Source organism: Paramisgurnus dabryanus, chromosome 22, assembly GCF_030506205.2.
Source record: "Paramisgurnus dabryanus chromosome 22, PD_genome_1.1, whole genome shotgun sequence".
NCBI lineage: Eukaryota > Metazoa > Chordata > Actinopteri > Cypriniformes > Cobitidae > Paramisgurnus > Paramisgurnus dabryanus.
Genome location: NC_133358.1, coordinates 23046640 through 23063726, shown reverse-complemented (window position 1 = coordinate 23063726; position 17087 = coordinate 23046640). Strand labels below are relative to the sequence as shown.

Below are 17087 nucleotides of genomic sequence, written 5' to 3'. Positions count from 1 at the left end.
TTGTTTAAAGAAGAACACATGTTTTTTTTAATAATGACACTTTCACTCAAAGTACAGGACATCTGCGGTTGCTACTGTAGTAAAATAGACCACAGCGTAGTACAGAGACATGGTTTACATAGGATGAAGAGAGGAGCTTTACACTGTTAAACAGCTACTGGTTTATGTACATAACAAACTGATAGTGCGGCATTTGAAATCCAGTTCTGTTTGTTCAAGGATAACAAGTGCTGGCTTTATCCTCCTACAGGCTTGCTCCTGGAGAGAACGCGAAATTATGTTTTATTATGCAACAGCCTACTCATGTACTGCAACACACGAACAAAGCCAAAGATAAATATGTGCATGGTGCAAAGACAAGGCTACAGAATGGGGTTTATTTCAAGAATTTTTTTTAAATGAATGTGGATTTTTTTGTGTGAAAAAGACAAATCTTTCATGATTAAAGGAAAACACCACCATTTTTCAATATTTTACTATGTTTTACCTCAACTTAGACAAGTTAATACATACTTATCTTTTTTCAATGCATGCACTTAATCTTTGTACAGCGCGTCGTGAATGTGTTAGCATTTAGCCTAGCCCCATTCATTCCTTAGGATCCAAACAGGGATGAATTTAGAAGCCACCAAACACTTCCATGTTTTCTCTAATTAAAGACTGTTACATGAGTAGTTACACGAGTAAGTATGGTGGCACAAAATAAATCATGGAGATTTTTAAGCGGATAAAAGTGAGAACTAGATTGTATGGCGGAAGCGCACTTAGTTTGCAGCACTACGACCTCGGATAGATAGATAGATAGATAGATAGATAGATAGATAGATAGATAGATAGATAGATAGATAGATAGATAGATAGATAGATAGATAGATAGATAGATAGATAGATAGATAGATAGATAGATATGTATTAATTTGTCTAAGTTTATGTAAGAACATAGTAAAATATTGATGTATATCTGAGACAACATAGTGACGAAACGTGTCAATTTTTTAATTTAGGGCTACCGTTGAAACATGGTGCACAAAATGGTGACTTCCATGAAAGGTGACCTGCATTGTATCTAGATACAAATGGCTCATTCAAAGGTGATAAACATAATAGTTGATCTTTATACAACACTGAAAACTTATTATGTATATTATATTGCATTTCTGTCAATAGATCCTAAAATTTACACAATGCACCTTTAAATAATGACAGTATACAGTATAAACTTCTGTGGGGTCACTCTTAAAAATAAAGGTGCTTAAAAGATTCTTCACAGCTATGCCATAGAAGAACCATTTTGGTTCCCCAAGGAACCATTCGGTCAAAGGTTATTAGAAAAACCATTTATGGTTCTTAAAAACTTCCTTTAAGAAGCCATAAATGGTTCTTCTATGGCATCATGTAGCACCTTTATCTTTAAGAGTGCTTTATCTCCAATGTGTAAAGACACTTTCTAAATTGTGTTATGGAGCATGAACAAATTGATTAATCGTGCCGTTGTATTGCATGCTATCTTATCAGTGTCTGTGATTGAAAATAAAAGGCAATATACACGTGATAGACTTAGAATACACAACTACCACAAAGCAAACTCACACAAACAGTACATTTAAAATGCAAAATAACAAAATATGAAACAGAAAGGTTTAAACAGAGATGAGCTATTGCAGACAGAGACCAAACTCTGAGCTTAAGCCAGCACTTCCAACTGCTCATTTCCCATCAGTCTTTGATTTGATTGAATCCGCCCCTCTCTCATTGAAGATCAGTGGTTGGTTGTGTCATCATTAAGGCTTGTCAATGTCAAGGCTTGTTGAGACATTGCGATCGATGGTGAGGGAGATTGTGTTAAATACTTGAGTCTGATTGGATGGAGAGTGTTACCAATGGATTGCAAAGGAGCTGGATTGGGGCGGAGACACCTGCAGGAAATAAAGAAATTCTAAGGAGGATTCAAAAACCTGTTCAAGTCAACACGTTTTCTGTGAAACTAGTTTGCTTGACAAATTTCTTCACCGTGTTTATGCCTACAATGCTCCTTTGCGTTTCAAATACAACAAAATTTTAAGGCATGACTTTGTTTTAAAGGAAAACACCACAGTTTTTCAATATTTTACTATGTTAACTTAGATAATACATACCTATCTTTTTCCAATGCGTGCACTTTTAATCTTTGTACAGCGCTTCTTGAATGTGTTAGCATTTAGCCTAGCCCCATATATTCTTTACGATCCAAACAAAAGTTTTATTTTGTGCCACCATACTTACTCGTGTAACTACTCTTGTAACAGTCTTTAAATAGGAAAAACATGGAAGTGTTTGGTGGCTTCTAAATTCATCCCTGTTTGGATCCTAAGGAATGAATGGGGCTAGGCTAAATGCTAACACATTCACGACGCGCTGTACAAAGATTAAGTGCACGCATTGAAAAAAGATAGGTATGTATTAATTCATCTAAGTTGAGGTAAGAACACAGTAAAATATTGAAAAATGGTGGTGTTTTCCTTTAAGAAATTATGAGCAACAAAGTTTGGTTTTACTTATTGTCAGTATTAAATATATCAAGGTTATATTTTCACTGAATGTTCTTTACATTATGCATACACATACATACTGTACATGTAATGTACACTTTCATCTGCCTTTCTGACTGACACAGACACTCACACATACAGATAGAGCTTGTTTATAGCCAAGTCTGCTAGGATTGCATATAACAGACGGACATTTGCTGCCCCACTGATCGGACCTCTGTCTGTGGGGTATTAATAGAAACTGATTCACCCACTTACCCCTTATACACTCAAAGACACCAGCTCCAACACGTGCAAACTATTGTTTCACACATTTACTGACACCGTGTGGTCATTTGTTTGCACAACAACGGTGACTCAAACGACTGCAGTGATGTATTTATAAGATTATGTGGTCCTTTATTCCTGTCTACTGGTGTGCATGTGCATATACTGTAGTAGAGTTTAAACTAACTAAGTATTAACTAGCTACCAACGATGGCCGACTATCCAAAAATGCTAGGTTGGGAAGAATGAGTGTGTTTGTGTATATTTGACTGTCAGATTTACCTGCGTTGTTTAGTCTTTGGTGACCCATTTAAGTTCACTCTTTGCGTTCTGGATCTCTGAGAGGTTGACAGCAGGAAGCCCTGGTAGTTTCACAGCACCAGGCAGGGGCTTTTTTTCCTCTGGAGAATGTGGGGTTGCCTTTGAAACGAGACATTTAATGGTGATTGTTATTGTAAGTGATAATGCTGAGAGACTGGGTCATACGTTACGAATGTAAAAGTAAATTTGTTTGAGGTGAGTGAAGCATGTTTAGGAGAGCAACGTTTTTGCAATTAAAATTTTTCCAAGTATTCGTGCATCATCGTACAGGATTATATGTGACCTTGCACCACAAAGCCAGTTATAAGTCGCACAGGTACAGTACTGTGCAAAAGTCTTAGGCCACCACCACCAGACTTGTTGTTTTAGAAGTTTTAATGTCCATCCATAAAAAGACTAATTTCTATAAAATTAGAAATTAGGATTTAATTTTATTCAGGTTTAAGAAATCCTGCAGTTTCCTCCTATTGCTCAAGTGGAAGGGGAGTTTACCCTAAAAACTTGACACATCAGTTGACATTTTTATACAGTTTTTAATACTCTATACACATTTCCTGTATTTTCTTTTTTTCTAATCATTATTAAGAATTCCCTCTCATGGGAATTACAATAAATAAATAAAAAACAATGCTGTGAAACAATGTTACAATGCATCAGATCTACATTTGCATTTATTCATTAACCAAGCCGACTTACAAATTTTAACATTTTGACATCTTAAAGGAAAACACCACCGTTTTTCAATATTTTACTATGTTCTTACCTCAACTTAGACAAATTAATACCTACCTATCTTTATTCAATGCGTGCACTTAATCTTTGTACAGCGTGTTGTGAATGTGTTAGCATTTAGCCTAGCCCCATTCATTCCTTAGGATCCAAACAGGGATGAATTTAGAAGCCACCAAACACTTCCATTTTTCCCCTATTTAAAGACTGTTACATGAGGAGTTACACGAGTAAGTATGGTGACACAAAATAAAACTTGGCGATTTTTTTAAGCTGATAAAAATGAGAAGTATATTGTATGGCACTTAGTTTGCAGCACTTCGACCTCTGATGCAGTAATATTGAGGGAAGTTTGAGCGAGAGGGGAGGAGTGATGATGTTACTGCAAACGAAGTGATCTTGCGCCATACAATATAGTTCTCATTTTTTACCCTGTTTGGATCCTAAGGAATGAATGGTACTAGGCTAAATGCTAACACATTCATGACGCGCTGTACAAAGATTAAGTGCATGCATTGAAAAAAGATAGGTATGTATTAATTCATCTAAGTTGAGGTAAGAACATAGTAAAATATTGAAAAATGGTGGTGTTTTCCTTTAACAGGCTTTGTTGAGGTTAAATACTGTTTTCACCTGTACTTACTGTATAGGGAAGGTTTCCCAGACAAGGCTTATCCTAGTCCCAGACTGAAATGCATGTTTGGGGTGTCTTAATTTTAAAACAACCTGCACTGACATATCTTATAGGACAAGTTCGGTATTTTACACTTAAAGCCCTGTTTTCAGATTGTTTATGATGAAATAGAACGGTTTTGACTGAAATTTGGACATATGCGGCTGCCCCGAGAATTTTGGGGGGTTTGTGTTTCACCTCCCACCTTTACAATGGGTTTTACAATCCTTCCTAAAATGCATTAAACTTTCGTTTTTCGTGAAACTCACCGAGTGGTCAGGGGTGTTCACTGATATGCTCACACAAAAATCGCTGCAAAAGATGCATTCCAACAGGTTTTATCGAAGTTTTTGCCAACTCCATTGACTGGTATTAGATGTGCTGTGAGGTACGGTATTACTCCGCGCCGGGAACTTTGTTTCTATTCTTGCAATTGGCAATGGCGGATTAGCGCCACCACCTGGGCTGGAGTGTTTATTATTCAAGCTCTAAGCGGAAGAATATACGGGTGTGAGGCGTTTGTGAAAATAGGTCCACAAGTTAACAACGAACGCTAAAACAGCTGTTGGAAAGCATCTTTTGCAGCGATTTTTGTGTGAGCATATCAGTGAACACCCCTGACCACTCGGTGAGTTTCACGTCTTTGTAAACGAAAGTTTAATGCATTTTAGGAAGGATTGTTCCAGTGCACCATTAAACCCATTGTAGAGGTGTGAGGTGAAACACAAACATCCGAAAATTATCAGGGCAGCCGCAAATGTCGAAATTTCAGTCAAAACCGTTCTATTTCACCATAAACAATCTGAAAACAGGGCTTTAAGTGTGAAATACCGAACTTGTCCTTTAACATAAATATCAATGCCATTGTTTTGTCTCAAGATGCACACCAGTAATGTTTTTTGTAAGCTCTTTTTGTAAAATGTCCTAAAATAACTAAGGTTTAGTCCTGGATTAATCTAAACCCTGAAACTGCCCCATAACGTGTGACTACTATAAATGTGATTTTATGTACACTGTATATTCAGAATCTAACCTCTTCTGTTTCTACTGTATCTTCTCTCCTCTTCACAGGATGTCCTGCCCCAGGACGCAGAGCCCCCATTGGAATATTGAGGTTAGCCTTTGAGACAGACAAGAAGAAACACCAATGAGACGCTGCCACATTTGGAGTGAGCTAAAGCCAACCGATTCCTGATTAGTAACACATCACAACATCTTTTCCCCTTAGCACCAAAGTCAAGCCCATGTAGTTGTAGATGCCAAGCCTTTCCACAAAACCTGCTGGACGTGTCTTCCTACTAGAGTTCATAAAGAGCAAGTGCCTGTATGGAAATGAGCTGTGGGCAGTGAACTGTAGTTAAACCAGGGAGATGACAAGTGATCCCTTTGTGTTTGCTGGGAACCGAAAAACAAAAAGCCCATATCTGTTAGCCTGATCGATATACAGCGCTTGTATTATTAAATGTGTTTACAAGTTTACAAAAGGAAGCAACAAGCGAAAGTTTCTTGCCATTTGCTTCATTTTTTATATTTCTTTCAGTCATCCAAACATGGAATTTGAAGAAAGAACCTTCGTTGAAGTTCCATTTAGAAGCATAAACTTGTTTTTGAACTTTGTTTTGCTGTTTTGCCTTCACAAGAACAAATTTACAAGTTAAAGAAAATGTTATCATTCAGTGTTTCGTTTGACGCATACGTGATGTGTTTACCAACCACTTGTTACCATGAAGATAAATTTGTAAAAGACTGGTCAGTTTTGCATGCACTTCATTGTCTTTGCAAACATTTCTTTGGTCTGTTTTTTTTTAGGAGTGAGCAAATTGACATCTAAAAGCAAGCTTAAGGACATTTATTAATTATGATGCTTCTGTTGTTAAGCTGCTTGACTCTTATCGGTCATTGGCTGTACCTTTTTTCAGATCCCTACCGAATATAACACATCAGAAAGATGTTAATGTGCACATTTGTCAGTCCAATTCAAACAAAACATGTTTTAAAAAAACTTAACCTATCGACACTGTCAAAAAAAAAGGTCCCTAGTTGTCACCTTATAAAGGTCATTTTAGGTACAGATATGTATACATTTGGTACCAAAATGTACCTTTGAGGTTGCAAGGGTGTACTTTTTTATAAGGTTACTGTCCTAGTGACAGCTAGGGACCATTTTTGTCATTTTTCTAGAAGCATTTGAAACTCTCTGTGCCTGGTTACATTATATTGGTAACCTTGCTTAAAGTTGCATGGTGTTGAATAGTTTGAGTTAAAGATGCCTCTTTGGTCGCTCGATTTGTTTTTGTTACACTTTTCAGTACAGTTTGAAGCGTATGAATATATACTCTGCATCATCTGAGTCCTACATGCAGAATTTTAAAACAAAATTGCAAATGCAATATGGCTTTTAAAAAAATTAATTCGATAACACTTTATTTTATGGTGTTACTATAGTAAAACCATAAATTACGCATTAGTACTTACAACTGTTGTTCCCCTGTATTGCTTAGTGGTAGAGCATTATGTTAGCCGCACGAAAGGTCATGGGTTTGAACCCAGGGAACACACATACTGATAAAATACAGGTGTATATACCTTGTAATGCACTCTTAAGTCACAATAAAAGCGTCTGTCAAGTGGGTAAATGTAAATGCAACCAGTGGCGGCTCGTGACTGCTCATCCGAGGGGCGCAAATTCAAAATATGTGTTCGGAGTGTCTTGTGTTGCTCGTGTTTTCAAAATATGTGTTTGTTGCGTCATGTGAACCATGTGCATCACGTGTTTTGTCAAAATAAGTGCCTGCTGCACACGCGTCAAAACCGTTTATGATAAAAGAGACGCTCACGTTCACAAAATACACGCGAGACACTACCTTAAGAGTAAACTCTGATTACGCATGAGATTATGCGAGTATCTGGCAAACGCGAGCGTCTCTTTTATCATAAACCCTTTAGACACGTCTGCAGCAGGCACTTATTTTGACAAGACACGTGATTCACAAAGGATCTCTCTACGCGCAGAACACATATTTGGGAGATTCCCTTGAAGGCATTTTTTTTGCACATATAAGATTAAGGTCTGAACTTACTACAGTATAACCATTATTTTTAGAGGATTTAAAATGATATTTCCTATAAAATTATTAACATTTTTTAGATTATCATTATAAAAAATTATCATTACCGCAACATGAAATTACATTAAATATATGCATTTACAAACTCATGCTTTGGTAATGAGAACTAAAAAGTTGTCTAGGTACTATGTCAAACAAAATTTCAATTTTTATCTGGAAAAAATAAGAACTGCTTACCTGGTAGCCATCTTGAGTGTCACAGTCAATTATGTCCCTTCCAACAATTTTTTTTTTAACATGTTAGTTCCTTGAGGGCGTAAACAATGATTGAAAATTGTTGCGGAGGATGAGAAAAATTTTCTTGGACACATTTATATTCCTTATTATTGTCTCTACATTTACCAATAATCATCAAATACCACATGTTTCTTTACTGTAAATGTTTATAGTATAACACGCACTGAACCTTTTTATTTTTTAGATTTTTTAATTATAAATATTTCCATGTCAAAGAACCCAAATCCAGTCATGGACACGTTGCGGTAATGAAAATTTTCCCCTTAAATGGGGAAAAAACAACAAAATTGGTTTGTATGATGTCATTTCAAATCATGTGCAAAATAGTTCATGAAGAGATGTTTGTAACTGTATGCTTCTTATTTTGATACTCTTACTTTGCATTTACCTTATTTATCAAAATTTTTCATGACACCTCATAAATCTAATTTCGCCAGAATCACCCATTTTGAAATTAAGAACCAAACACATATTGTGACGAACTTCGCACCGTGCTCCCTCGAATAAAGAAGTCACCGGCCGCCACTGAATGCAAATAACCCTAAACCAAACCCTAAACCTATAGTAAGTACATGTTGTTAATCATGCATTATTACTCTGATGTGTATGAATACAGCATAACACCATAAAATAAAGTGTAAACATGAAATCTCTAAAATATTTTTTATATATATATATATATATAATTTGTCTTTACTTGATCTTTTCATCATACATCTCTTTTAATTTCTCTTTGTTTGTCTGTAAAGGCTGCTGTTGTCCCGAGCTGTACAGTATAGTAACCATGTGCTCCTGTCTTTGCATGCATGGCCAATATTCATTTTCTCTGTGCTCCGATGGATCACATCTCAGATCTCGTGTAACGTTTGGGCCTTTTTTGACTGATTTATATATCAAGAGTTTTTATCAATAGATAAAAGGTGTCTATTTTTGGCTGATGTGTTTAGTGTTTGTAAATTGTTCTCTACACCATGTTTCTGCACTGTGGTGAACCACTATGAAAAACGTCCCATGCCTTTCTTTGGTCTACAGTATGTAAATTCCCCTTATAACCACACATACATAAACACGGTTGGCAGAAAGGAAATGGTTGTAGGAACTTTAAAGTGTACTAAAGTCTATTTTTATACACATAAAAATATGTTTTCCTACAGAGAAGAGTTAAGCTGGAAGTCAACAGCATACGGATACATCAACAGCATCATATATTTAATGTACTGGTCGATGGCCTTGTTGTGAGTTGTGAAACAATGCTGTAATGCCATATGCATTAAAATGTGTTTAAAATGTAGGAAACTGGCTTTTCAAAATTAAAGTATTTCATGTTGACGTGCTTGAATGTGTTCTTGAATGTAAAGTAGACAGTCAAATCAACACAACAGCTATAATTTCATATTCTCTAATTTAATCAAACAAAAAACAGAAACATGCATGTACATGTACTCACCTGAAGGGCTTTAACATTGGTCGATGGCTGTTTAGACATTCTGTTGGTTTATGCTACGTTCCTCCTGTAGAAAAAACAGACCGAATGCATTCATCAGATGGACAGTGTCTGTGGTTGTGAATATGTTTATTTTATGACTGACTGACTGTGTGCATGCATGTTACAAAAAGACAGAACAACAGAGACGGGAAGAGTAAAGGCCCCCTGTGGCTCTCAGGTGCCCATGGATAATCTTTCGGTTGCTTGGTGACTCGTGTAGTTAGGAGCAGGTAGTAGACGTTACCCTTGAATCATTTATGTTAACAGGGAGAGGATGGTGCTGGGATAACACACAGCTCTTTTATAGGAGAGTTAGTTGAATTGTTTGATGTAAGAATGAACTTTCTCTTAAATTTCATTAAAAGATAAAATTATTGTGGATGTAAAATCCCAGCTCATTTGGACTTTTATAGTAATTGTTGAGTTTAAATTGAATTCATATCAAAGTACACTTTCAGAAAATAAGGTACAGGTTGTCACTGGGCTGGTACCCTATCAAAAATTACAACTTTGTACCTAAAGGGTGCATATTAGTACCTCATAAGCACATATTGATACCTCAACGGCACATATCTGCAGTGTTGGGGAAAGTTACTTTTAAAAGTAATGCATTACAATATTAAGTTACTCTCCAAAAAAAGTAACTAATTGTGTTACTTAGTTACTTTCTATGGAAAGTAATGCTTACGTTACACTTTTGTGTTGCTTCTTCTTACTTTGCTGAGGCTTGATCTCTTTCAGGCCTTGCAGGTGGCTTTTATGCCTGAGAAGTTCTGCATTCAGTAATTGCATATTTTCATTGCAAAAATAACTGGGCGGGAAAACATAAAGTGCATAAATCTACGTTAATACGTTCAGTTTAATGCAGTACTTTGTTTTGTTGTTTTTTTACATCTAATTAAACTGAAAAGTAACTCGCATTACTTTTTTTTTAAAAGTAACTCAAATTTTAATATGTAGATTTATAAAGTACTCATACTTGTTACTTCAAAAAATTTATATTATTATGTAATGGACAAAACTTGTAATGCGTTATTCCCAACACTGCATATCTGTACCTAAATGGTACTACTGTAATTAGGAACAATGAAGCGGTCAAAAAACACAGGTCCCAGGCACTCAGTCAAAAATAAAAAGAGGAGAAGGAATAAATAAAAAGCCTTTATTAAGTGTGGCTTACATTATATAAAATCCAAAAGCCAACATGTTTCGACCAGCAAGTGGTCTTCTTCAGGGCAAAGCAACTAATTAGGACCTGTATCAAGGGCAGTGTCACAGTGAAAGTGTTTGTATGCTTTTCTGACATGGTGCTTATTTGTTGCTATTATTTATTCTTTAAAGAAATCTATATACTGCATAAAGACTACACAGAAAAAAAAGTTGAATAAACTTGAAAATTGAATAAAAAAAAAAACTTCTACGCTTTAAGTTCTGATCTGTTCAAAAAGGACAAAACCAAAAAAATTTGTTAACTAACTTAATAAATGTTTGTTTCTATACTAAAGCATAATCACATCTTAGAATATATATTCTGTGTCGTTTCACTTTATTTATTATGACTCAACTTGTATACTTAAATGTTCTGATTCCTTTGTATGAATTCAGTATGACTGGTTTGGTTACAAACATTCCTCAAAATGTTTCTTCATGTTCACCAGAACAAATAGTTTTTTTACAGGTTTTTATTTTAAGGTAAACTATCCCTTTAAATAGAATATTGCGAATCTGTTGTAAAACTCATATGAGAATTAGTCTTAAGCTGCTGTATAAATTAATAATATTTATGGATTAATGTTTAATTATAATTATACTATTGTTAATATTTACTCTTAGCACGTCAACATTAGTGTTGATTCTATATATTAGAATACATATAACACAAACTCTTCTAAATCAATAAGATAAACAAACATTAAACACTATAAAGTCTTTGGCTTTACCACATAACTCTTAATTGTTTTACTCTCCAAATGCAGTTGCATGCAAGCATGCTGGGAGATACAGATCCATGGCCCATCGCGAAAACATATCATATGAACAAGGTTTAGACAGCCATTCACACAAAGTTATTATACTTTTTTTTAGTGTACAGAAACGTTATAAAACAAATCATATTTTTCCTACTTCTGAAAACTGAATGTTTCTGTTGAAGTAATATGTTGATGTTTTGTTTTATTATCAAAAGGTTAAATGTCACAGGGAAATGCATAAAATATTTTAATTCCACACAACCCACTGAATTTTAATTGTGGTGAATGTGGACTCCTTCCTGACCATGCCCACAGGCTGAACTTCATAGAAATGTACAAGGAAGAAATTTACATACATAACACGGAAATTAATTTAAAATATGAGGAAAGGACTCTAGAAACAGACGTTGTTGGGCCAGCAAGTTTCAGCCAGACTCATTGGGGTTTGCTCACCTTAGCAACCATAACCAGTGATATTGTTTGCACATAAACAGTTAGTACTTTAAGTGGTGTAGAGTCGCTGCTGCTCAGCGCTGAGCTAAATTTACTTTTCAAACAGCAGATACGGAGACAGCTGTCTGACGCTCGTCTTCTGCGCAATCTACTCCAAATCACTGCCCTTAAACGTTCCTTAACCTTCAAAATACACCCTTATATCATATGCACAATGCTCTGTGGATTGCAAATTTGAGATGTAGTAAATTCTGTAAAAATATAACCTTTATATCTTTAATATCTACTGGGTAAGGTCATGTCAAGGATTAAAATCAGTGAGTAAAATCAAACTGATGCTCTTAATCTCATCATTAGACTTTAGCTTGGATTTTACAAACAGGGTCACATAAAAACAGGATCAAACAGCCTGAAGCAAAGTCAAAAATCTGAGCTAAACTACAAGCCAAAATGCAAATATATAAATCAAGACAACTCTAGTTTTTGGATATACATTCAATTCTTTACCACACCATCATCATCGACTGCATCAAAAACCTCATCAGATATTGAAATGTTCCTGAAGATTACGTTCCCAAAAACACACACAGTGCTTTTACATGCAGGCATACAATTTGCATCACAACCTCTAACTCTGAAAACCTCAGAAATACCAGACCTCTCCAACCAGTCTCACAGTTTTGTTTCTTTTATTCAAAGCAATAGGAAGTGGATTTGACACAGTGATGCTGGAGGTTAATGTCTATGTCAAGCACTGTAAAAAAAATCTTTTTGAACTTACATTCTAAAGTTTAATCAACTTGGATTTACAAGTAATTTTAACTTTATGTTTTAACTTTAATTTTTAATAAGTTAAAGCAACTTGAAATGACTTGTAAATCCTAGTTGATTAAACTTAAAAATGTAAGTGCAAAAAGTTTTGTTTTTACAGTGAGTACTTATATATGCACAGATCCACAGAAAACATATTCAGAAACTTTAAATGTTTATGTGTTAGATCTACAGTCCGTTTACATGAAACCTGATTCTCCTGAAATGAAACCACAAGTATCATTTACATATGTATCAACACATGCCCTGTATACAGGTTTCGTTCTAATACTTTTGCTTTTTCTTCCATGGTGTATTGTGTACAACCGCAATTTTGCCAGAAACCAAAAAATATTATATTAGTCATTCATTTACAAGTTGAGCCTTTGCAAACAAACAGTAGCCTACTCATAATTCATATTTTCTTATGACATTAAAGGGATAGTTCCCCCAAAAATGAATATTCTGTCAATGTTTACTCACTCTCATGTTGTTACAAACCTGTATGAATTTCCTTGTTCTGATGAACACAAAGGAAGATATTTGAGGAATGTTTGTAACCAAATCGTTCAGAAGCCCCATTGACTTCCATAGTATTCTTTTTTAAGTTAACTCAAACCATTTGAGGAAACCGATTGTCTCTAACTTGTTAAGTTTTAAACACATCACTGTAAAAAAAATTGCTGCCTTACATTTTTTTGTTAAATCAACTCAGATTTACAAGTCATGTCAACAGAGATGAGTTGTCACAACTTATAAAATATAGTTGAGAAAAGTCAACTTAATTTTATAAGTTATAACAACTCACCTGTAGTTATAACAACTCATCTCTAGTCAAGATAAATAATAGTCAGTTGAAATGACTTGTAAATCCGAGTTGATTCAACAAAAAAATTTAAGGCAGCAAAGTATTTTTACAGTGTACATATGAGTACTATGAACTTAAATACACGTGCATATGCGCATATAACTCAATATATTTAAGTTAAGACAATTGGTTGTTTCAAATGGTTTGAGTTGAGTTAACTTATCAGGTTTTAAGTCAATGGGCCTCTGATTGTTTTGGTTACAGGTTTGTAACAAGAATTTTCATTTTTGGGTGATATCCCTTTAAATAGAATAATGCAAATATGTTTTTTGTCCTAGAACCCATAAGAGAATTACTCTTAAGCTATTGTATGAGTAATTAATATTTATTCATATGGACTAATATTTACTTATAATTATATATTGTTAATATTTACTCTTAGAACAAAAACAACACAACATTTAAACACAATTCATTGTTCCAGAATCCACCCATCTCAGTATTAAAAAAACACATTTTGTGTTACTTTTAACACAATTTCAACACAAAATGACACATAATGTGTTAAAAAAAGGGTTAAACATAAAGTGTTAAAAGCTTAACAATAAAAAATTACCACATCTTTTCTATTAGTGTATACACCTTTACATTTCTGCATTTGGCAGATGCTTTTATCCAGAGCGACTGCTTTACAAGATATTTTTATCAGGATACTTGTTCCCTGGGTTCAAACCAAAGACCTTTTGCACTGCTAACGCAATGCTTTACCACTGAGGTATATAGACATTATTGATATAACATATTATTTCATTAAACAAACCAACTTAACCTCATAGAAATGTCGCATTGTCCTGACCTTTTCCTTAAGAAAACTCAGCCCATAACTTACATAGTGTCAAAAATACATGCATGTACACACATTAAACATGAACACACACACATACACACAAATACATTCTTCATCTGCTCTCAAACATTGCATACCTGCTGCTGTAACAGTAAGCCAGTTTTCTGTGGTGAGAAAGACAGAATAAATACCAATCTCTGTCTCTCTTTCTCGCTTCAGTCCTCTGTCTTTTTCTTTGTGAACTAAAACAAACTAAACTGCTGTGGTTCAGTTGTAGCACCTCTATCTCTTTCTTTCTCTCAATCTAGCCGGGCTGTGGAGAAGCAGGGGATTCTTCCCATAACTGGGATTTGTGCACACTATAAATAGTAGTGTGATACACAGAAGGGACCTGCTTTCTGTCTGCCATGACCCTTCACTACACTGAGACCTTTTATGTACGTATATGTATATAGAATCAAGGCACAATATACAGTAGTCGTTTCCAAAACATATTCATAACACCCTTACAGACACCAGGCATGAACCTGTCATGACATATAGAACCCCCATATAGTGTCAGATCATATTGGCATAATCTAAGATTAAACATTGTTTGAAGATTTTAACTAACTAATCAAATAAGCAAATTTGTGACATTGACCATAAAGGCCAGATTTCTTTGGATTTAAAGGAGCTGGATGTAGGTTACTGACTGTACTAAATAGAAAAATACTATAATGTAGGAAACATGTTTCTATTTATCTAAAAAGCAATGCTTTAGCCAGTTATTCTGTTTTTGAAATGGCTGTTTTTGTTCTGTGTGATCCTGCCCACTGCCAATTTACCTAATAGTGTATTTCGACAGCTCGGTTGCCAGTTATCACGGTTGCTTAAATGAGACTGCAATGCCCCCTAAATGCGACCTCCAGTGGACACAACCTCCAAACTGAGCCACAGATTAATTAAAAAAAATTGGGGTTTGTAATTTGCGGAAAACAAAAACATTGCAAATGAGCAGATAAACGTACAGTATGCTTTCCAGAACCAGTTGCTGCCTCTGACATGAAAGCTCTGATAGCCAATGAGAGCGTACAAGCTTTATCCGGATGTTACATGATTTTATAGCTGAAACAAAACACTCACAAACATGACGTATAAAACACGCCATACGTATTAAGGAAGAATACCGATCTGTAAATTTATGGCAACAGTACAAGTGCTTTTATGATGTGTCATGCAAGAACTACCACAATATCTTTTTCACATTTGATCTCGTGTCACTTTAAAATCATTACTACAGTCATCACGTGTGTGGTCTTGCAGTCTGGTTGGATCTTCCACCATGGATTTAAAATCGTTTAAGATGTAAAAATCGTCCAGTGTGTCTCAGGCCTATATTTAAGTTCTCAATATACTGTTTCAATTATTTCAAATCTCAACATAACATAGATATAAACAACATAACAAGATAACATGGCTCCCAACATTTTGCACAAACTTGCAGAGTCCAGTTTAAGTGCACGCTGCCATTAAAAGTCAGATATTGGATGTTTCGAAATTAAAATGATCTTTTTAATGCAAATTAGTTTGCTAATATTAACAAATTCATGGGGTTTCCAGAGAACATGGATACTGCAAAAAATAAAATACTTTACATACTGGTCAGACCAAATGTATACCTTGCAATGCACTGGTCACTTGGGATAAAAACATTTGCCAAATGCATGAATGAGGAAAAAAAGCATTGTAACTAGCCGTCTCAAACGTTTGCATGTTTATTGCTGATATTGCTTTAAAAAAGGTACATAAAGCACACATGCAAAACAAGCATACATTTAGCATACTAAAATGTACCACCATCACTTCAAAACTGCAAAAAGTGAAGCCTGTGCAGCATGTATACAAAAGTGTGTGCTTTGTAAGTGTGCTCTATATATTTAGAAAGCTATAACCTAGATCAATGTCCTTTATATACTGAACCTAAGCATCATCTTGATCATAATGCTAAACGCAAGAAGAAAGATGACAGAGTGGAGTATTGAAGTACACTACGACCTTTCCATGACATGCAGTTCACTGTACCCTGACCCATGACCTCAGCATATTCTTACCTATTCAGCTGCCAGGGTGAGGTCCACAGTACACCCCCTCGCTGCTTTTGTATTCTACTGTGATGATGACCAGTATTAAACCCCTGCCTGTTCTCTTTGAGGTCCTCTTCTGCTCTCTTCCACGCAGTCAGAATTACAGAGCGACAATACTTATTAAGATCATGACCTAATTTAGGCTCCGCCATGCAGATCTGGGGAGTCATCTGATTGGCTAATGGTTTGACATGTCGACCCGTTCCCAACGGTATAAGCATTGCCAATCTCAAAGAGTTTCAGAGTCTAAACTGTGCTAATTTTAAGTGGCAACTGGATAGGTATAAACAAACGATCAGTCCCTTGGAGAATTCATTTTGATAGGTTTGCTTAAAATGGTTTATTCTAGTTAGGGTTTGTGCTGGTCTAGCTTAATCATATTGTTTCTGGTTGACTAAGTTATAGGATCTCATTCAGCTGACTTTCTTCAAATCAATGCAATAGGAAGGGTATCGGTTCAAGTCCCATGGCATACATGGATTGTTACAATATATGACATTTTGGATGAAACCACATGCATAAAACATTGAGATTCCTAGAGAGCCATATTATTAGGCCTAAGCACCTTTAATAAATTAAATATTTACAGGGGTGAGCAACAAATAACAATCATTCAATGAAGAAAAATAATATTTACTTACCTGGATGTCCCACAAGGACTCTCTGTGTGACTCTACTCCTCAGCACCTTCAGTGGGAAAACTC

The 17087-nt window shown here is 35.3% G+C and overlaps 1 protein-coding gene across 3 annotated transcripts; it reads right to left on the bottom strand.

Annotated features, from left to right (window-relative positions):
• smpx (small muscle protein X-linked) lies at positions 1–17087 on the bottom strand. 3 transcript variants are annotated; one of them, XM_065258369.1, is made up of 5 exons: positions 17025–17087; positions 9331–9394; positions 5552–5638; positions 3078–3215; positions 1–1916 (listed from the first exon to the last, which is right to left on the bottom strand). In XM_065258369.1, the coding sequence occupies exons 2-4, from the start codon at positions 9367–9369 to the stop codon at positions 3087–3089; spliced, it is 255 nt and encodes an 84-aa protein (XP_065114441.1). In that variant the 5' UTR covers positions 9370–9394; positions 17025–17087; the 3' UTR covers positions 1–1916; positions 3078–3086. The 3 variants fall into 3 exon arrangements, with proteins under 3 accessions (XP_065114441.1, XP_065114440.1, XP_065114439.1); XM_065258368.1 differs by lacking the exon at positions 17025–17087 and adding an exon at positions 16351–16503; XM_065258367.1 differs by lacking the exon at positions 17025–17087 and adding an exon at positions 14395–14600.